General features: G+C 32.7%; 1 protein-coding gene across 8 annotated transcripts in view; it reads left to right on the top strand.

Moving 5' to 3' along the window:
* Positions 1 to 23,072, top strand: part of TFEC (transcription factor EC) — a 227,338-nt gene extending 204,266 nt beyond the window's left edge. For 7 of the 8 annotated variants that reach the window (XM_063642144.1, XM_063642148.1, XM_055283752.2 and 4 more), the window contains 5 exons: positions 4,333 to 4,447; positions 6,560 to 6,616; positions 10,241 to 10,316; positions 16,220 to 16,367; positions 17,314 to 19,613. In XM_063642144.1, coding sequence (XP_063498214.1) covers positions 4,333 to 4,447; positions 6,560 to 6,616; positions 10,241 to 10,316; positions 16,220 to 16,367; positions 17,314 to 17,694 — 777 coding nt within the window. In that variant the 3' untranslated portion in view covers positions 17,695 to 19,613. Of the gene's footprint in view, positions 1 to 4,332; positions 4,448 to 6,559; positions 6,617 to 10,240; positions 10,317 to 16,219; positions 16,368 to 17,313 lie in introns of all 8 variants that reach the window. The other variant, XM_055283754.1, reaches the window with a different exon arrangement.
* The last annotated feature ends 1,578 nt before the right edge of the window (positions 23,073 to 24,650 follow it).

Genomic DNA, 24,650 nt, shown 5'->3' with positions numbered 1-24,650 from the left:
TTATGTGTCCTTTTACTGTGTGGATATGTCTCTTGTAAGGTACTTGTATCTAGTTCCTGTTTTCTTACTTTATCTGTCAACCCTTTACCGAGGGAATTTGACCTATTTAGATCAATTATTATTATTGATATGTTTTCACTTGCTCTTCTTATCTTAATTCATTTTTGTGCCCCATTTTTAAGTTTCTTCTTAATACATTCTTACCACTTTCACATCCTTTGGCTTCCCTGCGACAGCAACCCAATTATGGTGATATTATCTAGATCAAGTTACATGGTTATGTGTTTCACTTAATCTTTGATCTTGGATCCACCACCATTATTTATCCCACAGTCACTTTACCAAGATATTCGATCAATTTTATTTTATATTTTTGAGCATATTCTTTAAATATCTCTGCTTATTTAAGCATTTCACCCCAACTCTTTCCAGTGTTAGTCTTTATGGGATAAACTTTCTTAAGCATTGTATGCCTAAGAATATTTTTTATCATGACCTCATGTGTGAATGACATTTGAGCTGGATATAAAACTATAAAACTTCATTTTATTTTCTTTCAGTGTTTTAAAATACAGATTTGTTTTATTTTTCCATTCAATTTTGCTATTGAAAAGTCTTATATTAATTGGACTTTTGTTCTTTGTACACAATCTTTCTTTCTAGGCTTTTAGATTTTTTTTCTCTTTATTATTGTGTATTATTTCATTTTAGTATAATATATCTGAATGTAGGTCTTTTCTATCATTCTTATTAGGCATTCTATAAACACTTTGATTTTTAAATGAAAATAAAATAATGATAAGGTGAAATAAAACACTGTGGTCCATTGATGATTATTAATTCTTAAAAATGTGTCTCCATTACTTTAAAAAATACTTTCTTTCTTCTAATATTATTTTTCTCTCTTTTTGAAACTCCTCTTACCTGTAATTTAGTTCTAATAATTCTACTCCCTGTATTGTTTAGGTGTTCTTTCATATGTTCTATTTCTTAGTCCTTTTCCTTATCCTCCTGGGAGATTACTTTAAAAATTTGGCTTTATATTTTACCAATTCTTTTATTCCTTTTTTATTGTTTCCATTATGTCATTTTTCCATTCTATAGGACTTTTTTTCTAAGCATTCTATTTCTCAGATCTCTCATTTCTCCTTGGCCTCTTCAGTCATTACGTTTACTGTTTATTATTTTATATTACAAGTTATTACAAATACCTTTGATGTTATTTATCATGTTGCTTGTTGCCTTACTTTTGAAATAGTCATTTTCCTCAAATGTTTTGATATTTTGATCTGCTAGCTCATTTTCTTCAGGAAATATTAGTTACTGTAGATAGCAGTGTATATGTGGAAAGGTTAAACTCTATTTGTTTTAGTCCCTATGACCTCAGTAGTGGAGATGTGAATGAAATCTAAGGCGAAGAGCCTCTGATACCAGGAAACTACTGTCAGTCACTCCTCACCTCAAAGCAGTTTCTCAGATCAGGAGTTCACTTTTTTCTATCAGAAAGAAGTATTGCCTTATACAGAAGTAGACTCTGCTCTATCAGGCCTTCTCTGTCACTTTGTTGACTGGATTTTATAATAAATTATTTATTCTATGTCTTTAAAGTTTGTGAATTTTTTGTTAATAATAATATGTTTGCCTATTATCACATCAAAGATTTTGCTTTACTGAGAAAGCAACCTTTTAAAAATATCATAATAAATATTTCTTCATAAAATAGGTATTCATTTGCCTCCTGATCTACAAAATTAAGTTAAAACTTGGACCTTATTACCTAAGTTACTTATACCTTTGACAAAGGTTGATATGTTTTTTTTGTAAGCTTTTTCACAGGTGAATGCAATCTGTACATTTTCACTAACACTGGACTCTTACATCTTTTAGTGGAGAAAATGCACTTTAGGTTACATGAAGTATATTACACGCTTTGTGTTTTTTTTGTTGTTGTTGTTTTTTTGAGATGGAGTCTCGCTCTGTCATCCAGGTTGGAGTGCAGTGGCGCGATCTCGGCTCACTGCAAGCTCTGCCTCCCGGGTTCACGCCATTCTCCTGCCTCAGCCTCTCCGAGTAGCTGGGACTACAGGCGCCCGCCACCACACCCGGCTAATTTTTTGTATTTTTAGTAGAGACGGGGTTTCACCATGGTCTCGATCTCCTGACCTCGTGATCCGCCCGCCTCGGCCTCCCAAAGTGCTGGGATTACAAGCGTGAGCCACCGCGCCAGGCCTGTATATTACACACTTTGAAACTGAACTCAATTGTTTAATGATATTCAAAAAGTGATTAGCCATTTACATGAAATAGAGAAGTACCTACAGCATAAAATTAAATGGGATATTAATTATTGTGCTTTAGGGCATAAATTAGACAATAACCAAGATCAGAAGAATATGCAATATGGCTACAGTTCAGCAGGATTAGATTCATTATCAGAATTTAAACCCCATTTCTAAGGAATAATGCACTGGGTGCTGTCTGACTAGGTAATATGGAGGCAAGGAAATGCTATAGTTAGGAACCTCTTACTTTATTGTTGCAGTATATCTGTAATATGGCTCCTTTTCTTCCTTAACATTTCTGCAACTTGCCACTTCTTCATTGAAATCCATCTGAATTCAAGCTCTTCAGAGGGAAAGTGCCCTTTTCCTAGTTCTGTCCCCCTCACTCCCTTTTTGTTCAATGTGTCCGTTATGCTTCTCAAAGGCACAGTGGAAATGTGCAATTCAAGCTGGTGATGCCTCAGCTCATAACCAACAGGCCTTTCAAAAATGACCTTGGAAAATTTACACTTTAAAAAGTATGCCTAAGTGAGTCACATTTTAGAAAAACATCTGCTTTTTGGATTTCTTCCAAAAAATAATTGTATTTGTTTGATACTAACACACATTGTCTGCCTAATTTGCTCAACTTTGTCCCTATTTTACAGATGAGAAAATTGAGGAGAAATAGCTGATGACTTCAATAGCTGGCTTTTATAGCTCCTTTCCAAGACCCATAAAGCAAAAATTCTCTTACAATTAAGTTTATATAAAGTAAAAGTGAAGAGTCCTAATAGAGTTAATAATGAGAAAATATGAAAAAATACATCTGAGAGCCATATAAGTCTAAAATGTCCTTATTGATATGCATATAAACTGACGTGATTTCAACTGTATTTTCAAATTTTTCCCCTCAGGTATATACAACATTTATTATATATACTATAATAGATTATTATCTCAGAAACTAATTTTGGACATAATATGTCCTTTCTTCATATTTATTTCCAGTCTGATTTTATCAGTTCTCTCAAATTGAATTGGAGTTTTGAAAAAGTGGGTTGTGAAGTTAGATTCTTCATGAAAACTTGTTAAAGCATTGTTTTATTATATGTTTTATTCCTAGTCATCGAGGAAAGAAAAAAATTGCTCCTTATTCAGCTCTTGGTTTATTGCACAGAAGTGGAAGAAAGATACTCACAATGGAAATATCTTAAAATTTCAAATCCTGCATAATGAATGCAGCTTGTTCTGGAATAATGAGTATTAACCTGAAATATGAATATTACTTAAATTTGATTTTCTTGGGAAATCAAATCAATAAGCACAATTTGAATAATGAATTGGTGCAGTTTTGAATTGTGTATAAAGCAACTTAGGTTTTCTGAAAAATTGTTCCCAAGAAGCAGTTCAAGAATTGCAGTGTTGCTATAATTGGATGTACCCTATATTCACTAGAGGCAAAAGTAGTTTTAGACTACTCTTGGTTACCAGCTGGGATATTTATAATAATCTAGAACATTAAGTGTACAATGAGAAAAAGTATGCCTTCCAGGAAGGGAAGAGTTTCTCATTTAATTAACAGTGTAAAACACTTCTTGACTGTGAGTTGCTGGTAGCACTGATGATATTAAGAAGGCTCCCAAAATGTTCAACCGTTATACCTAATTTGTGGGATGTGGTGAACTTTCCAGCTTTGCAAAGATGTATATTGATTTTTGTCCAAAATAATATTTTTAATTACATCCATTTATAACCAGGTCATATGCTGGATCAAACGTCCGTAACTTTGTAAATATTAATAGGAATTTTCCTTCATACATGAACTGATTTCTCTTTTTGTTTAAACACATATAACTTTTTTTCAGTGCATCTTATCTGTAAGCATTTTATAATGCATTTTTAAAAAGTTAATGCATACTCTTGTCTTGTTTAAAAACAAAATGCCCCAAATTAGAAATTATTGTTAACAAAATGCCACATTTAAAGTGGAAAATGTAATATATATAACTAAATAAATCAATTTGCACAGAAGATTTTTACTAATCTTTTCCTCCTTTTTCCTCTCAAGTTATCTGGAAGTATTTTGGATGTGTATAGTGGTGAACAAGGAATTTCACCAATTAACATGGGGCTTACAAGTGCTTCTTGTCCAAGTAGTCTACCAATGAAAAGAGAAATTACAGGTAATGTTGCTTTCATAGTTTTACCCTTTTTATTTTTATTAATGACATAAGTTATGAGTGACATATATTGTGCTAACTAGAATTTTAAAAGTATAACAAAACAATTACAAAAAAGAAGGCAGACAGTAAATTCATCATTTATTTCTATGATAATCAAGCAGTAAGTTAAAATAACTTATAGTTTGACTGAATTGATTCATTATTTTGGAAATTGAGCAAAAGCACATATATGTTTTATATAGATATATACATATAGATACACACACTTATATACATACATATATAAAAGACAGCTTCATTTAACATAGGCTCATTTTTATATTAAATAGATGCCATTTATTAACATAGTTACAAAGTGATATAATAAATTAGAGAAATTAGTCTATTCTTTGTATGCAGAATTTGATAAAAAACAAGTATTGGATTTTTTTTCTTTTTAGCTTGTTTTGTGGATTCTATTCTTTGTATGCAGAGTTTGATAAAAAACAAATGTTGGATTTTTTTCTTTTTAGCTTGTTTTATGGATTTTGTGATAGATTCACATTTAGTTTTCTTAATTGAAAATAAACCCTGAGTTTTCAATAGTTTAATTGTTACAACTCAAATTATAGGAGCATAGTCAAATTCTTCCAAAATAAATGAGGAAATCAACCCAGGGTCAAAGGAGCTACTTTCCTAAAGGTGTAACAGCTGATTACAGGCGGAACTGGATCAACGTAAGGGTTTCCTGACTTACAAGTCCTGTGTTAGTTCCTCCATAAGAATAAAGTAAATAAATTCACTTGAGATTTCTGCAATAAACTTTTGGTTTGGAGCTCAAACACCATGGTAAAATTTTAAATAAATACAACATGACCACTCTTAAAGCTCAATCGATAATTCAAAAATGTCTATGCATCCAAATTATTCAGACTAAAATTAATGACTATAGTTTTAAATAAATACATTTAAATAAAATATATTATTTTATTAACTTTTTAAACTATAACTCTAATAATATTGTATTATTTTTGTTGCATAACAACAAATTACCCCTGAAATTTAGCAACTTGAAGCGATAAACATTTATTTATAATCTCAAAGTAATAAACATTTATAATCTCATTCAGTCGTTGAGCATCAAGAATACAGGAGTGGCCTAGTGAATTCGTTTAGACCAGAATCTCTTATGAGGCTGTAGTCAAGATGTCAGCCAGAAGTACAGACACCTGAGACTTGACTGAGGCTGGAGGATGCACTCCCAAGGTGTTTCACTCAAGGTCTTGTAGGATAGTGCTTCCTGTTGGCAAGTGGTCTTTGTTCCTGACTGCTTGGACTTCTTCATAGGGTTGCTTGAGTGTCCTCATGACATGACAACTAGAGATCAAAGAGATGCCGATGTGAAAGTTAAAAATTTCTCCTATTATCTAGCCTTGGATACCATACTAGTCATTTCCGCAACAAGCTAGTGGCTTCACAGGTCAGCCTTATTTTTTTAATGTGGGAGGGAATTACAAGGTGTGAATACTACAAATTAAGAATCATTGTAGGCCATCCTGGAGGTTGATGGTCATATAAATACAACCACACCATACATACAGGGAAATGCCATTTGCTGGAAGAAAGTGTGGAATTGTTTCATATGGATATTTGAGAAATATAGTGAGTTGCAACTCTTGGGATGTAGAAATAATAATTACTAATAAAATATTTAGGTTGGAATAACTTCTTTCTGAATCTCAAAATTCTGAAAATAATAATTCAATACTATATTTTCTGTGTACTATATTTCTTTTGGTTATCACAATTATTTTAAGGTAGGTATTGTATTATAGTCATTTTACAGATGAAGAGCCTGAAACACAGAGAAATGTGGCAATAGATCATATGGCTATTAAATGGGAGGCCAGAAAATAAATTCAGTTTTTATTATCCCAGAGCCTAAAAGCTTTGCCATTGCCTTTTACTGAAGAGTACTGTGTTCCAAGTTTCTGAATATTTGCATCAAAAATATTATTGTACCATTTTGGAGCAAATAGTATTTTATTTTCACCTAGGAGTTCTGAATTATGTTGCCTGGAGGGGTTTTAAGGTAGAACTAAGCATGGTTTTTATTATTTTTCTTTTGATCAGAAACTGACACTAGAGCTTTAGCAAAAGAGAGACAAAAAAAGGACAACCACAACCTCAGTGAGTATATATTTTTCCATATAAAATTAATGCAAAAGGAAATGCATAGAGGTTAAGGTATGTGGTCTTTTATTATACTCCATAAGTATTTTGATGTCAGATGGCCAAAATTAATTACACATACAACTTGATTTATTCTGGGAAATATTAACAATGTGAACACTCAGAAAAGCTATCTATTTTCACAAAATGAAACATCTCGAATTCCCTCCTTGATCATTCACTTCCAAGGAGGCTGCCTGTGACTGAGATGAGTGCATTTGGTTACATTTGAATTCTGTTGTGACTCACTGACTCAAAGGTTTAAAGAGATAAAAGTGACTTTTGAAAACGTACAACATTTAAATAATAAGAAACATAACTCCAGGTTCTCATTTTTCTGTGTCAATTTGCTCCTCCCTTCTTAATGATATGTTATCTGAAAGACATTGCTGTGTTGCAGTGCTGAATTTCACCTCTGGAACAAATAGAGCTCTCATGCCTTCCTAAGGGTCAATTAGACTCTGATAACAGGTCATATGAGATGGAGAAATCGGGCAAGAAAAGTAGATTGGCAGCAAGGCTGAGCTTTAGAATGCTTGGTCATGTCTGAAGTGTGTAACTCTCTCAAGTGAGCTTAACTAATTGAGTGTGAAGCCTTTTCATCCTGGAAGCCAAATCAAAAACTGAGAACAGAGTAGAATGAAATTAAAATAAATAAAATATTGCAAATTCCTAAAATTAATGACTAATTTCCTTACATATCGCTAGCTGAAATTGAGTATATACGTACCTGTGAAACCTGCATCTGTTCATAAAGCACCTGCCTGTGTCACAGTGATGTTTGCTGAGTGTGTGACTGTTAAGACAAGAGCTGGCACGTGGTCATAACAGTCCTCCGAGAAATGATTTTATTCTCAAAGGCTTTAGTGTCAGAGCAGATAACTTTGGTCCAGATTATGAGTGGGGAGAGCTAATGGTTGAGAGAAGGGATTAGTAAATTGAGGAACTATGGACTTTTCTCCTAATTAGCCACTGAACGATTACTGACCTTAATCCTACCTTCTCTCTTCTGTGTCTGCAGCTTAGACAAGTCATTTAATGTAGAGTAACATGGTGTCCTGTATATCCATTATCAAAGTGTTTCTTAAGCTAGATACACCTGCTACATCATCTTGCTTTTGGAGGAAACAAAGACTTAAAAAAATTATAAGTTTTAAATAGAATGAATCTAGAAAAACCCTAAAAACTTGTGATGATCATAGCAAAATTACAAAGGAAGTCCAATTTACCAGAAGTTTACATAGAATTATGTTCCATTCTTCATAAAGACCGGGAGGCCAGGAGTGAATTTAGAATTTTCAGCTCATAGGAGTTTGGCGTGAAAATGTCAGGGCAGGGCAATGTCAGCTCTCAGCTTGCAGTCCCCCATTCTTCTTTCTGCACTCCCTATTCCATTCTGTGCTACAAGTGGCCTCAAACGTGACTGTGAACACCCTGTCCTGTACATTCAAGCTCCATATACAGCCCTGCAAACAACTGCCCATTGGTCAGAACTGGGGCCTCCAGTGAGCACACTGGTGTCATGTTCCGTCTTCAGGAGGATGGACCTAGGGAGGTGGCGTGCACAGGCTCTGGAAGTGAACTCAGGGAATTAGGGAGGAAATTGCTTGTGCCGATAACCCAGAATATAGTTTAGAAGGGTTCCCTTGGCCCTGTAGCTGCCTTGCTGAGTGGAGAGAGGCATGGCCAGAGAAGGCAAGAGTGCTTCCTCTAAGTATTGATCAGAGTAAGAGCTTCTCCTGCCTGGATCTAAGTACGGGATTAAGTGAATATGTCAAAAACTTTGTGAAGAGTGTAACCACCATGACATGAAGTAGTTTAGTAATTTCTTAAAACTTGACTCCTTTACAGATAACTAGTACAAGGTATGAACACCATTGGGGAGCCAGATTTCTCATTATAATCAGCCATTTAAAAATTCATAGACTACTATCTAAGAAGAGTAGAGAAGAAAGTTCTGACATTCTACATAAGATAGATTTAAATAAAATATCTTAAAGAAACGTGACAGGACAAAAACAGTCCCTTATTTTGAGAAAAAAAAAACTGCGAACTTCCTTCACAGTTGTTCTTCATCTTGTATTTAAAAGTGTGGCTTATAAGAGTTAATGTGTGTGGACACAAAATAATAAATTCTTACTATTTTATATATATGCATGTTATATATATACATTTCTATATAAGTATATATGTATTATATGTGTGTATATATGTTTCTATTAGCTTTACCTTGATTTTCTAGTCAGTGTTTTTTGTGGTGTCATTTTGCTGTTTTTTGAATTGTGTGCACAGGGGAAATAGGATTGGTGAAGAGGGAAAATAAACTCTTACCAGAACCAATTATATTCTCATTTTAGAGGAATCACAATGTAGTATTCCTAAAGGTCAAATTCATTCTCGTAATTTGCTTTGTAGAGTAAGTTCATCAAGGCAATTGATAGTCTTTGATGACTTTCCTTGTTTCTAGTAGCAGTTCATAATTCTCAAATGTGAACTGTTTAAGTATTTTCCAACATTTAAAAAAATATATTTTCCTTCTTCTTCATATCCTTTTCTACCTTTATTTCCCGAAAGCTTTAAACATATCTGTTGAAAAAGATACCATGTATATGTTACGGTTCTTGATATTAGGAATATGGAGTAGAAGACTGCTCTTAGAGAAGAGTAATACAGGAAATTTGACAGATATATATTGTATGTTGAACATTTACGATGTTCAGAAATTTCCATAAGCAATGAATGTATGGAAATGCAAAAAGAGAAAACAGTCTCTGAATAAGAGCTTCTATCGGTAGTTTTCAAAGCATTGGCCCTACAAAAACAGTATCAGCATCACCATGAAACTTGTTAGAAATGGAAGTTCTTGCCCACTCTTGTCCCCCTAATTCCAGGACACACTAAAATTAGAATCTTGAAGTGTGTGGTGCAAATCTATTTTAACAATCTTTCCAGGTGTGTCTAAAGAGTGCCAAAGTATAAAAACCACTTATTTATATATTATTGGAACTAAAATAGAAAAATAAATTTACAGTCTAATCAATATACATTTATTTACCACCTCCTATATGTCAAGCTCTCTGGTGATACAAAAATAAGTAAGTTAGGTCCCTGCCCTCAAGGAGATCAGAGTCTAATTGGATACACAGACCTACTATGTGCTAAACATTGCGTTAGGCTTTGAGGACAGTATATGAGAAGAGTAAAGAGTGTTGCACGACCTCAAATGATTACCATCCTGATGGATTGACAAATTGCAATGTATGAAATAATCAAACATATATACATATTAATATATACTTATACACATTTCATTATGAGTATTATAGTATTTTAAAGAATTTTTAAAAATGTTTTGTGACAAAATGTTTTTAAAACAGTGTAAATCATAGATTTATAATTCTAATATTGAAACCTTTACTTTTAGAATAAGAATTTTTATTTTATTCTTGAGAGGTATTATCTTTTGACCAAATGGAAAGTTTTTTGCCCATTGTTTTTAAAAGATTGTTAAGAAAGTTTACAGCTGACCAAAAGTGAACTGTGTGTTAATGAGAATAATCAATAATATTTCTTCTTTAATAGTTGAAAGAAGAAGAAGGTATAATATTAATTACCGAATCAAGGAGCTTGGCACTCTTATTCCAAAGTCTAATGATCCGTGAGTTCAACAATCATTTCTATAATAATGTTATAATTTAAAGACCCCCAAAATGAATGGGAGGGAAGAGGGGAGGAGAGAACCAATGACTAGGAAACTAAGCAGCTTATGGCAAAAATAAGGCTATTGCTGGGCTCATTTTAAAATGTCTATTCCAGGCTAATTGTTATCGAGCATCAGGGCTGTTACTAAGAGTTGTCCTCTTGAGCTATACGAAGTAAATAGATTATTTCTCCTCAGTTCATAGTGAGTCTTTCTCTATGGTGACAATATTGTCAAATTTAGTGATAATGTCAAATATTATTTATGATGCTGACTAGTATATTCAATTTTTATGAGTATAACAATTCTTCCGATTTAAAATTTGTGTGCAAGTGAAAATAGAATTGTTAGATTTTCCAAGGTCCCCGAATTTTGGAGACACACAAGTAACAAATGGAATTACAAAAGCATATTGATTGATGCTGACCAGGCTTTGTGCTGTATGCACAAAATGTCCATCAAACAAATTACTTACTCTTGTAAATATTGAGAAATAAAGTGTCAACTTAAAATGTTGAATGTTTCTTTAAAAATGCGAACAACTGTAATCCCAGCACTTTGGGAGGCCAAGGCAGGCAGATCACTTGAGGTCAGGAGTTTAAGACCATCTTGGCCAACATGGTAAAACTCTGTCTCTATTAAAAATACAAAAATTAGCCAGGCGTGATGGCGCGTGCCTGTAATCCCAGCTACTCAGGAGGCTGAGGTGGGAGAATCGCTTGAACCCAGGGGGCAGAGGTTGTGGTGAGCTGAGATCATGCCACTGCGCTCCAGCCTGGGCAACAGAGCAATACTCCATCTCAAAAAAAAAAAAAAAGCAAAAACATGGAATCTGTAGCATTAATAATGATTTGAAAATATTTCAGTAAAACTGAGAACTTTTTTCTCCAAATACTGGATATTATTTATTATCCAGAAATGATCATGTTTGATAAAGTGATACTTGTGGGCCAGGCACATTGTCTCATGCCTATAATCCCAGTACTTTGGGAGGACCAAACAGGAAGATTGTTTGAGGCCGGGAGTTCAAGATCAGCCTGGGTGTGATCCTACCTCTAAAAAAAAGAAAGAAAGGAGAAAAGAAAAGAAGAGAAGAGAAGAGAAAAGAAAAGAAAAAAGAAAAGAAGGAAGGAAGGAAAGAAAGAAAAAGAAAAAAGAGAGAGAAAGAAAAGAAGGAAAGAAAAAGAAAGAGAAAAGGAAAGATGAAAGAGAGAAAAAAAAGAAAGAAAGAGAGAGAAAGAAAGAAAGAAAGAAAGAAAGAAAGAAAGAAAGAAAACAAAGAAAGAAAGAAAAGAAAGAAAGAAAGAAAGAGCAAGCTGGGCATGGTAGCATGCACCTGTACTCCAAGCTACTCAGGAGGCTGAGACACAAGGATCACTTGAACCCAGGATGTCAAGGCTGAAGTGAGCCATGATCACACCACTGCATTCCAGCCTGGGTGGTAGAACAAGACCCTACACATATACACATAAACACACACACACACACACACACACACACACGTTATGTTTCTGAGATTTTAAAGCACTTTTTCTCTAAATCCGAATTTGCTCATTTACTTGGACAATTCAACAATTTGTTAGAAAAAGGAATGCAACATTTGTCCTTATATACATACTAGATTGTGAAGACATTTAGGGTCTGAAGAGCTCAGGCCTAATTTAGACTCTACTCCAAACTCTTCAAATCTTTTAAAGTCTCTAAACATGTGATTCTGTTAGCTAAAGAAAACACTTGTCTTCCCTATATGCCTGCATTTTTATAAAAATAAAATCAAATAAGGTGTATGGGAATAGTTTGCAAGTTATAAAGTTTTATGAGAGATTATTACTCCAAATTTTAATAAAAACTTTATCTAAAGACTCCTTTCTAGTTCTAATTCATTTTCTAGAACACAAGATGGTTAGTATTTTTTGTATAGGGCCAGATAGTAAATATTTCAAGCTTTGTGGGCCATACATAAAGTCTTTGTCACAATTATTTAACTCTGGCATTGTAGCATGAAAGCAGACACAGACAACATGGAATGAATGAGCTTGACCTCATCCAGTGAAATTTATTGACAAAAATAAGCTATGAGCTATAGTTTGTCTACCTTTGGTCTAGAATATGAAAATTCAATTTATGATAGACTCATATCTAAAAGAGACCAGAATTGGGAAAACTGCATTGTAAGCATTGTTTTTCTCTTCCTTATGAATCTCATAAAGGAGGGTTATTATTTGTTTTAATTCTATTATGTTGTATGTACGCAAATAACATTTATTTGGGGTCTAATGGAAAACACATTAATTAGATGCTGACTATGTCTATACATGGATTTTTCCGTATATCACAGGTAGAGAAGACACTTCATTGAAATGTGTGACATTCCAAAAATCTCAGTACTAATTCTGTTTAAATACATTTTATTTCTTGGCTTGCTGTGGCCTCACCTGTTACTCCAGTGTCCCTCTTTAGGGTTTAGCAATGAGGGTCCCATGATTGAATCCAGAGTGTATCCTCTTAAAATGGACTTTACCTGAGAACCATGGTCTGGCTCCATGGACTAAGGAGTACCCATCTACGCGACAAAATTATTCTGGATCCATTTGTCAAATTTTCAGATGTTATTAGGGATAATCTAAAAGTCACGGGAAACAAGAATGCTGGGGAAAGGGAAGGGTAGCATAGAGTAGGCAAATTTACTTTGAGGGTGAGTAAATAAAAGAAGAAATGACATTATTATGTTATGATGATGAGGAAATTAACAAACAGTGGATCTGAAAAAAAAAAAGACCATACAAGATTTTAGTCTGAGTTTAGCAAATTTTTGAATAACTTGTTGAAAGGTGACTACAACCACTAAAATGACTAAGAACAGTTTTTAAAAAATAAAAAGTACATCAGACTATACAATTATCTAGTATGAGATATTTCAGATTATGTGCCATACCTATTAACGAGTCATGGAATCACTCAAATGAGACAAATGCAGCATTTTAAACAAAAAAGGAAGAATAGCATTGAAAATATGAGAGTATTACATGTAAAGAGAATAGGAAAGCCCTGTGAAATATTTGTCACAGTTTTATTTACTAAGAGTGTGCCAAGTCACTATATAAAACGTATTTCTTATAACAGATGCATTTGAAAGGTGGGAAAGCCACAGGTTGGCAGAAAGAGTACTGCATTGAGTGAGGAAACCCGGGGCTTATCTCCTAAACACCATATACTCTTGGGCAAATAGCAGCAACTGTGGCATGGTTGGCCTTTGAGTACCTTCCCAGCTCATGATTGGAATATATTTTGGAGTTGGCTTAGGAAATAAAAACTAATACCTGAAGACACTTTGAATTCTATGAAGTTTTTATTTTTATGTATCAAAACATTCAGAAAGTTCTATTTATTTGCAGTCAAAATGGTGAGGTCAGAAGGAAAAGTAATATAGAGAACAGCTGTCATTGAGACATATAGGTTGAGAAAATTACATGAAAAAAACACGACCAGGCAATGACAATCTCTTAACCGGTGTTAAAAAAACAAAACCCAAACAAAAATAACAATCAAAGAGAAAGAGTGAAGAGCTTCTACAATATGTAGTAGTTGTCCTCCTTAGCTTTCTTGGAAACGCTTTTGTCCATATGTGTTTTTGTGAGCCATGTTTACAAAACTTACATGAGTAGAAAGTTAAAAGTATTATTAGATCATTAATTACTCTATTGCTCTTGTTTTTGCACTGTAAAATGTTTTCTAAATAGTTTGAAGTTTTTTAACTTTATCTTTCCTCCCCTCTACAACCAAATTCCTCCTGCTTCTGTGTAAGAATGATAGTTGGCGTAGAATATGAGACCTGACAAAGCTTTCTAAGTCAGGAGTCACAAAATGTTGAAGAAAAAAAAAAAATTCAAACCTGTCATAGTATTATTTTCTTTCTTTTTAAAATCTTTTTTTAATTATTTTTTAATGCTTTTAAGTGGTTGTACACTCCTAAGATAACAACAGATTGTACATTTTCCATAGTTTTGCCTGGCAGCACTCCTTACTCTAATTTATACATTTGTATTATCTGCTCTGACTGTAAATGCATTCAGGCTTTTAATCCACCAAAATTTTAAGATCTTAAAAAATTGTTGTGCAGAAAATGAAAGGCCAGCATCAACTATCAACATTCATTCTTTAGCCATGCCTTTATTGGTGTGTCTGTGTTTATATGGTACCACCTTATATAATATTTGTAATGCCTACTTTGCTGACATTGTTTTGGGAGAGAGGCAAAAGTCTCTTTAGTAAATATAAAAAATAATAAAAAAAGAAAGAACCTCATACATTAAAATTTCTTTAAAATAGAGGAACTTAAAAAAATTATTGTAAGTGACATCAGATACAAATTGAAGGGAGGCTCATTGTGTCTTCTCTACTACCATTTTGAAAGCTTCTTTTTGAACTGATAGTACTTTAAACTTCAGAGTTAGCTAGGGTTATCTTTTTTTTAAAATCTATTTCTCTGTCCTCAAGTTTTTCTTTCCATGAGAAAAAATGACACAAAATAAAGGTCCATAAGGCTTTTGCTACTACTTAAATTTTAGTTCAGAGTCCATTACATGTTTCAGTTACAGATACTTGGTTTAGCACCAAAAATAGACTGTCTCTCCCCACCCTTCCCACCACAACCCTCCCACCCATTCCCCTCACCCTCTGTGAGTGGAATGAGACCAACAGCCATTATAGCCTTAAAGAAATGACAAAGCATTTTCAAACTTGCGATGTCCATTGACAATGTTTTGGTGCATTGCAGTAGAACAGAGCTCTTATCCAGGCTCCAGTAAGCATTTTCACCTGCTGGTAGAAAAATGTCTCTTCTTTTAATATTTTACTGCTAATGGCATTGTCAAATCACCAAAAATATATGTAGAAAAATGTTATATTTCCCTACCTGTGTACTTTATGCTATATTAAAAACATCTTGTGAATCTAAATTCAAAAATGCATCCAGGTTTTCCAACAACTCTGATTAACATTTAGCAATTAGTTTGGACTCATTCTCCAAACATATTATTAGTCCTCATGCAGTATTACATTCATTAATGTATATTTTCAGATATCAAAATCAGTAGCCTCTTCCACAATTTCATATCTTTAATTTCTCCTATCTTAAAAGTAAGTTTTAATGAAATGACTTCTTCTATGCTATAGCCTAAAAAGTTATCCAGTAATGTTTAATTATATTTACTTATCTTAAATGTATTTAAAAATAGCTATTCACATCAAGCTTTTAAAAAGTTTTGATGATATTCGTACAGAAAAAAAATGGCTGAATGGTTTTAGAAAGTTTGCTCTATTACGTAAAGTGATGTTGCCAGAGTCTGATTTGTTTCACAGTCACTCAGGATCACCATTCAGGAGGGACTTTATTTTTTTCTTAGAAACATAAAAGCAACCTTATTAGAAAGTAGGTTAAAAGATTGCTACATTTGGAATGATCTTAAAAAATTTAGGCTTAAGTCCTCAGTAATGTACATTTCCTAGTTCATTAATGCAGAAATACTGCACATAGATTTTAATCTTGGAGTTAATAATAAAAGCAATTTTCACTAAAAATATAAAAACTGTAATGGTAGAATCATGATATTGCATTTAGCTCTCCCACAAAAAGTCACTTTATTACTTTCTTTTGACACTTATTTTCATTCTGGGATTAATTTTACTATATAAGGGCTTCTTAACTATTCTATTAAAATTTCTATTCAGAAGCAATAATATCTAAGAGTGAATAATAGTCATGTAAATCATTATTTCATATTAATGTAAAAGATTTTGTAAGTTCTTATGAATTCTGCTGACATGCACAATTGTGAAAAGGTTATCTCTCCGTTCTATAGTGATATGCGCTGGAACAAAGGAACCATTCTAAAAGCATCAGTGGAGTACATCAAGTGGCTACAAAAAGAACAACAGAGAGCCAGAGAATTAGAACACAGACAGAAGAAATTAGAGCAGGCTAACAGGCGACTTCTACTTCGGATTCAGGTTTTTATAAGAATGTTGCCATGAGCCACATAGCTTACATATGACTCGACTGTCATCAGTTTTCTTCATTGGTCTCATTTATTTTTTCTCTTATTAACAATTATTTTTTCTTTTGAAGGATAATTTTACTGCTTTTTAGAAGTTCGTGAATTGGGTTGTTTCAATTAGGTTTTGACTAGAAATCCAGGATCGAGATAGCTGAAAATGTATACATGTATATACACATATATGTGCATATATGTGTGTATGTGTGTGCGTATATATATACACATATATAATGACAACAAATTACAAAATGCATAAAATATAACTCATTTCATAAATGCACACATTATTATCCTAATCAAATAATAATACTAAGTAGAACATTTGTTTATCTAGATTATATTGGACATTAAATTCTCCCCTCCTTCTTTCGTTTCTTTCCAACATTGCTATGGATTTCATTGCCTCAAAGCATGTTGTGCCAGTGTGTATTAAGTCACTTCTCATCTGTTCATATAATCCAAAATATCAAAACATGGGCTTTTATAACTCTCAAGATTTTTTAAAAATGTGAGTATGCTTAGCACCAGGTAAAACATTTACTGTTTCCATGAAAAGATCCTGCATTTATGGTGAGAAATTAATGAGGAAGAATAAATAGATGACTTTCTGCTATCTCCAAATGGCTGTATTGTAGTCTGAGCCACTATGGAACCATCATCAGTCATAACCTTTGTAGAACAATGAGACCAAACTTAAAAAAAAATCTGAGTAATTTTCTCAGAGTTATTTTTCATGCATCAGAAATGTATCAATTTCATTATTTGCAAAGATTATTCATAATTTGTATTACTCTTCATTTTAAATGCTTGTTAATATTTTGATTCTATGTCTGGCTTATTCTCTAGTGTGAAATCCAATTTCAAAGACATTATTTAATGATTCTCGTTTGAAATTACAGGAACTAGAAATTCAGGCTCGTACTCATGGTCTGCCAACCCTGGCTTCGCTTGGCACGGTTGATTTAGGTGCTCATGTCACCAAACAGCAGAGCCATCCTGAGCAGAATTCAGTAGACTATTGCCAACAACTGACTGTGTCTCAGGGGCCAAGCCCTGAGCTCTGTGATCAAGCTGTAGCCTTTTCTGATCCTTTGTCATACTTCACAGATTTATCATTTAGTGCCGCATTGAAAGAGGAACAAAGATTGGATGGCATGCTATTGGATGACACAATCTCTCCATTTGGAACAGATCCTCTGCTATCTGCCACTTCCCCTGCAGTTTCCAAAGAAAGCAGTAGGAGAAGTAGCTTTAGCTCAGATGATGGTGATGAATTATAAGAAATAAACAGACCCAATTCATCAACTGGAAAGCAATTCTATGCTGGTGCTATGCAATTATGCTCTGTGTTTCATATGTTGCTTTGGCTTATTTTTTTCTTAAAGGAATGTGTTGTTCATGAAAAACTGATAGAAGCAACAGAAGAATTCGCAGGAAGAAAAATCATAGTGTTAATGAATTATTGAGGGTAAAAAAAGGTGTTTTCTTCTTTGACTATGGACTCCAAATCCACTTAAATTCTGTTTTCCTGGAAAGAGGTACAGCATAAGAAATAGCTCTTTATTGATGTTTTAAAAGCAGCAACTTGGTGGTGTACTACTGGAACTAATGACTGCAAAGTGTTAAATGACTGAAATATACAAACAGTCTCTTAGTTACTCATTTCCATCTTCTCTTCAACTTTCACATCAGTCTTCAGGAATCAAGATAACATATCTGGTGGTCATTGCCTTTCTCCATTGTCTAGTAGACATGTCTAAAGTTCAAACTTTATAGGAGAAATAAATGTATAATAGATTATCTGTCACTTGTGGTTGAAAGGCAAATCTACAATAAATGTGAGAATTTTCCACAATAAAATATGGATAACTTATAAAAACATTGGTTACTAAAATTAGATCCTCATTTTATTGTAGTTGGTTCAATTACACTAATTCTAAAAGCATCCATGCATATTTATATCTCCAGTCTCTGTTCAGGAAAAGGAACATATCGAATATTTTCCTCAGGAATATGGACCAGAATTGTATCCCTTCACACAAACATACACCTACACGTATGCACATAATTCAGGTAGTATATGTTCTTTTGTTTTCTTCATTCTTCTGACTGCATCAGAATCACATTCCAAATTCTCTTTTCTTATTAAGAAGAGATGTCAGATCATCAATTTTAGTAAATAAAATATTAAAAAGTCCCCCTAAAAGGACAGTTTTCAAGACTTAAAACTTTTTATCAGTATTGGACAGAAATCAATTCGTTGTTGATTTGGTTTTTCTCCAAATGGATAAAATATTAAAAATTGAATTGCCAATTGACAAAACAGTTATTAAAGCAGAAACTATTTCTTATTATTTTCAGTTCTGAGAGAAACGTACGGTTCTATTTCTATAAGCACTTAGAGTGTCCTATGATCTTTGGTTGCACTGTTAGCATTTATTGTAAGCACTTATAACTATGATGCTTCATTTAGATTTTTATCTCTTGCGCTTGTCTTAGGTTAGGAAATTAAGTTACCAAGCACGTTGCTCTGTGCTGGACCTCCAAGAGTGATCATCTGATCAATGAGTATTCATGGAGGCATACTCAGAACTGCAGTGAGTCCTGAGAAAATGTAGAAGAGTTGAAAAAGATACGGTCTTACTCCTAAGGTAGTTAATGAGAATGCATGAAAACAAAAACAAAAGATAGAAGACATATAGAATAAAAAATCTAAGCATAAGCTGTAAATACAGAAGGTCAAAGAAAATGAAAATGAATGACAAAGTTTATGGGAACAGCAGAATTTGACTTCTCTTTGAAAGGCATTAATTGAGTGAAAGTGAGGGCATATAAAGGCATAGTATCAACCAAATGATAAAAGTGAGAATAATAGGGGAAGTATCTTTATAGGACTTTCATTAGAAAGATCTGGATGTCCTAGAAGATGTCCGTTGGGGAGATCTGAAGTATAAGACTGACGACAGGTTGTGAAGGCCCTTAAAAACTATGGTGAAATAATATAGTATTAATATAATAGAAACAAATATTTTTAGTAGCAGGGGAGATGCTAAAAACTAAAATATGTATTACTAATGAGTGAGATGTAATCTTTCATGAATATTAAGCTTTGGGATAAATTTCGAAAGGATCTTTTAGTTACTTCTCACATGGAAAATATGTCACTATAAAATGTGAGACCCTAATGCTAATAAAAGTAGAAAAATAGTAAATCCTTATGGTATAATAATTATCTCAGGATTAGCTTATATCATTTGCTCAGATTTTGGAGAATTAAAATAATTTTATTGTTTGACATGGAAAAATAATTACTAACTTCTGGGTACAGTCATTAAAGCCTGATAGATTAATTCATCTGAAATATGCCATGTGAAACAGCTATTAGATATATCTTCTCAATAATTTTCAAGAAGATATTACATACTTTTAATTTTATAACAAAATTCCACTTCATTATCTGAGTTGATAATTTGATTAAATGTTAAAAATTATAGATAAGGAATATATTTTGGAGTTCATGGAAAACACACCAGTTTATTAGATAGAGACTGGCTTTGGTTCTCATTTTATCTACTCTTCTCATTTCTTCATATTTTGAGTAGACTTGCACCGATTATGTCATTACTCAGTCATTATTTTCCATTCTGTTAAGGTACAACTACTGGGCCCTGAAACCTATCCTTCACCATCTTGGCTGAGATAAGGACTTGGCACAGGATGATAGAGCCTGGACACAAGAGATATGGAGAGGGAACTGATATTTGCTGCTACATTCAGATTATGAGATGTCAGGGAACTGTAAAATGGGTAATGAATTTTTAAAGAGAGTAAAGAGTTGTGCTGTGTCCCAGTCAACTGAAATAGATTAAAAATTAATTAGATGGTAGTTCTTACCTTTTTAAGGCAGATCCCTTGAGAATCTAGTGAGTTATAGACCCTCTCCCTAGAAAAGTATAGAACTGTTTATATGGACAATAATTCACATGCATTCAGAGATCTTAGGGATCTCCTGAATGTTTTCTTGGATCCCAAGTAAAAAATTCCTGAATCAGGTCTCTTAGGTGTGCAGTTAATGTCATGTATAACAATGGGGGGACCCCTACTTATCTAAATATAATTATCCCAATCCTAATAATGATGAGGTTGCATAGGAAAGTAATAGTGTACCAAAATTTAGATTATTCACTAAAAAAGTTGTTCATTTATAAAGTAGTCGTTTTTCAAACATGTCCTCCCCACTCAGCAAACTATGCCTTCTATTTATTATATATGGGTCAGTTTCACTATAATTACTGAGTGTTATAAACATCTGACCATAACATTTTGAAATGATGCAAATAAATTTCCAAACAAAAATAATGTGAATTTAAAAGCAAATTATTTGAGTATCTAAGAAACAAGATAGACCCCTAGAAAAATTTATGAATGGCTAGAATATTTTTTGCAGAAATGAGATTTTTCATAACAGTAAAAGAGGCATATTGTTTATCAAATAATACTGTCACAAAAAGCATCAACTATAATGGGACTATTAATACATAGTATACAATTATCCGTTTTCATTTAAAGATTTAATTCATAATTACAATTATAATAAAACTTCCTTTAAAGTAAGACACAATAATTTCATTGTTTTTCATTCTTTTTTCAACAAAATATCCCATCCAATCATTTTTTATATTATTAAATGTTGGCTGCTTTTTCATGGATTCACATTAAACAGCCCTTTCCAACTTCCAATTATCTTAAAATAATGATGACCTCCTGTGAGTAGATACAGCTCTTTACAATTTTTTTCTTTAGTGCCTTTTCTTCTTGAATTTTTCCTATATCAAATGGAGAATATATGTACAGATGGTATTTTCTCAGTTTATAGGCATATCAGTGACCATGGCTTTCTTTATATAGGTTTTAAAAAAGCTCTAAATAATAAATAGCCAGATGAGCTGGGGACATTGAGAAATAGCCTTCCTCTTCCTTTTTCAACTCATTTTTTTCCCACCTACATGACTGTAAATCAAATATTTAATAGCTCTTACTTAAAAAAATAGATACAAAGAATGTCTTGATTTGGTGGGCTCATTTACCATAATGTTATGAGGATAGTTAGATTTCACCATTTTAAAAGGAATATATTTTTATTTTATTTTGAAAAACTGAGTCATATAGGAATTTTCTTATACTTCAAGGTATCATGAAAACGGTTTTTTCCTGTTTGGATATTGTGGAATTTAAACATTCAAATAAATAAATGGCACAACTAAGTGTTTCAATTTTTTTTTACAATGTCTTTGACCCTATTCAAACATTTTTGGTATTTACTGACCATCTGATATGTAAGATGTGGAATAAAACTGGAATCAATTATTTCACTGTGTTATCAGTGCAAGATCAACCATCTGGGTTTCTTAAAGACACCTGAAGGATTGAATTTTGTTTCAGTGTTGATAATGGCATAGTCTCTATGTGCTACATGGAATTACATCATTTATCCCTCCAGTGCCCCATATGTTGATAAGTACGTCAGTTTGACTTAGTATACATATATACAGAGATTTCATTACATTTGCCTAATAAATACAAAATACATTTCGAGTGTTGCTGATCTCATATGTTACATGAGCCTCCTGTAACCATAGTGCATTGATGTTCCAATATTGTATTGTTTGTATGAATTTTAATTTGAAAACAAGGAAACAATCCAAGAGCAGAAAAAATAGCTTTTCTTAAAATTTTCAGTGCTACATTTTCCCTCTGAGGTCCATAGAGAATTTGAATGTATAGGAGATTATCCGAAAACAGCTATTTTGATTAAAAAATATATCCCCCAGGATTCAACCAACTTAATGATGAAATACTATTGTCTACTGCTTTATACATAAAAGGGAACTTTTTATCTGCTTGTAAAGGGATTTTTATGTGTATTTCTGCATAATCAGATGATTTCTATTGTGTTTTCTACTGATGAAATTCTCTGTAAAATGTCTTTTTCTTACATGATCCAACAGGCATAAAGAATAACAGTAAAGACTTTTGTGTTTGTAATACTACCTCTTTTATCCCTGCACTACTGTTTTATTGCAAAAATTCTATATTTTCAACTGTATTTTTTTCCACAGAAATAAATTTTGTTTTTGTGTTAAAGCTGGTAGTTTATGTAGCAAACAAAATATACAAATAAAAGAAGAGACTGATTTTGCTGAAAGAATTATACGTAATCAAGAAGTTACATATTGTTCTTTAAATATGATACTGAATTTTAAAAGCAAACTAAATTCAAGAATCTTATCTAACAGCATAGCAGTTGCTTATGGCATACAAGGCTAAAATTGATTCTGCTATTTAATCTTAATAATTATAATGTAGTTAAAAATCTTTGACTTTAATAGTGTTTTACATATACAAATAGCTGAAGTAACATTCCTATAATTTTAATCTAACATTGGTTAGATCAAGAAAACATTGTTAATATAATAAGACTGTAGAATTTGTAATTATTGCTATTTTTCATTTTTAACAACAAAGTAATGTGTCTTATTTTCTAAGAAAATGGAGAACTTTGGTGTACTTTAATACATACATGAATCTTTGTAAAAATACCTTAAAATGTACCAATATTTTCTTTGCATATATTAAATGAAAGACTATAATTATGCAATGTTTTACAATTTTTGTTCTGCCTTTGTATATAGACTGCACTGGAAAACAGAGAATGTGGGTTAATCATTTGAAAGGGTATTTAAAACAGTCACCAGACATCACAGCTGACAACTACTCACTACATAGTCCATGCTGAAAATGATGATTCAATATTTCCCTATTAATGAAAGTAATTGTTACATTCTTTAATATGGTCTCCTGCCATCTGCTTCACCATGCTGTTATGGCTTTGATTTATGGAAAATATTTATCAGAATGTTGCTAAATTGCTAACAGGCATGATGGTAGCAGTGAAATCACTAAGAAACTCTGCAAAACCTTTTAATATACTAGATGGTCCCCAGACAATCTAGGATAAATAGAATACTGTATTTTAATATGTAAAACATCTTAAAGCTGCTAATTGGTATTGACTAGACCTATCCTTTGATAATGAAATTAATAAGGATTTCAGTTGTGTTAAGACTTTCTAATATTTAATACCATGTTTATGAATTTTTCCCTCCATACTTTATTTTAAAATACTAAAACAGGACTGCTCAGAGTTAACCATAAAGGGTGGTATTCTGTGTTCAAATATAGGTTCTTTGCTTTAAAAAAAAAGTAATATCATATGAATATTTTTCTTAAAGTATTATCAGTGCCCAAAATACTGACCATTATAATAATCTTTGTATAGAAAGAATAATCTAATACAGGTAAAAATAAGTCAGGATGACTTTTCTTAAACAGTATATAGGCTGAAAATATGGACGACTGAATGGTTTTGATACTTGATTGTTTATTGTATGTGTAGGTACATCTATGGTGTGTTTGGGCATACATATGTGTGTCCATGTGGGAGCTTATTTAAAAAGTTTTGTAATTCTTCAGTATTAGAAAAGACTGCGTATAAGAATGTGTTCTTCTTTGTTATTCTTTTTTTTGGCCCTAGAAAAATCCTTAAGCTAAAGAGAACATGTTATTCTTTATTGGAAAATACATGTAGCAAACACTGAAGCTATCTCCAAATCTTTCCTATTAGAAACACACACACACACACACATCATACATCATACCCCTTACTGTGAGTTGAGTTAAAAGGTAGAAAAGATGAAAAAAATTGTAATAGGTTTTAATATTTTTAGTAAAATAATATTTGCAGCTATAAAACATTAAGATCTAATACAAGCATTGATTTTACTGACCACCAAAAGGAAGATTAAAACCCCCTAAAAAGTTGTTACTGTCACCTGCAGAGTTCTAGCTATATGGTGGTGAAGTAGTAAAACACAATAAGGCTTATTGGTTAAGTAATGGATGCCTATCATGTTAAATATGTATCAGTTTCATTAATTGGCAACCATAAGACAAAAGTATTACATTTGAGGTGGTGATGATTTTGATAGGCTCGACCACATTGTGGTTAAGTATATGATTCACGTAATAAGAAAAAGGTGCCTGCAGGCTATTGTTCCTAGCATGGATTAAAATTTACATATTGCTTCTCCTTATGTCAAAACATCTGGTGCTTGCAAATGCTAACATTTTGTTAAAAAGTTTCACAAGCCAGGAAAAGTGGATTGGAAACACTGCA

Source organism: Symphalangus syndactylus, chromosome 6, assembly GCF_028878055.3.
Source record: "Symphalangus syndactylus isolate Jambi chromosome 6, NHGRI_mSymSyn1-v2.1_pri, whole genome shotgun sequence".
In the NCBI taxonomy this organism is placed as follows: Eukaryota; Metazoa; Chordata; class Mammalia; order Primates; family Hylobatidae; genus Symphalangus; species Symphalangus syndactylus.
The sequence above is the reverse complement of the archived record's forward strand: the minus strand, read 5'-3'. Positions and strand labels throughout refer to the sequence as shown.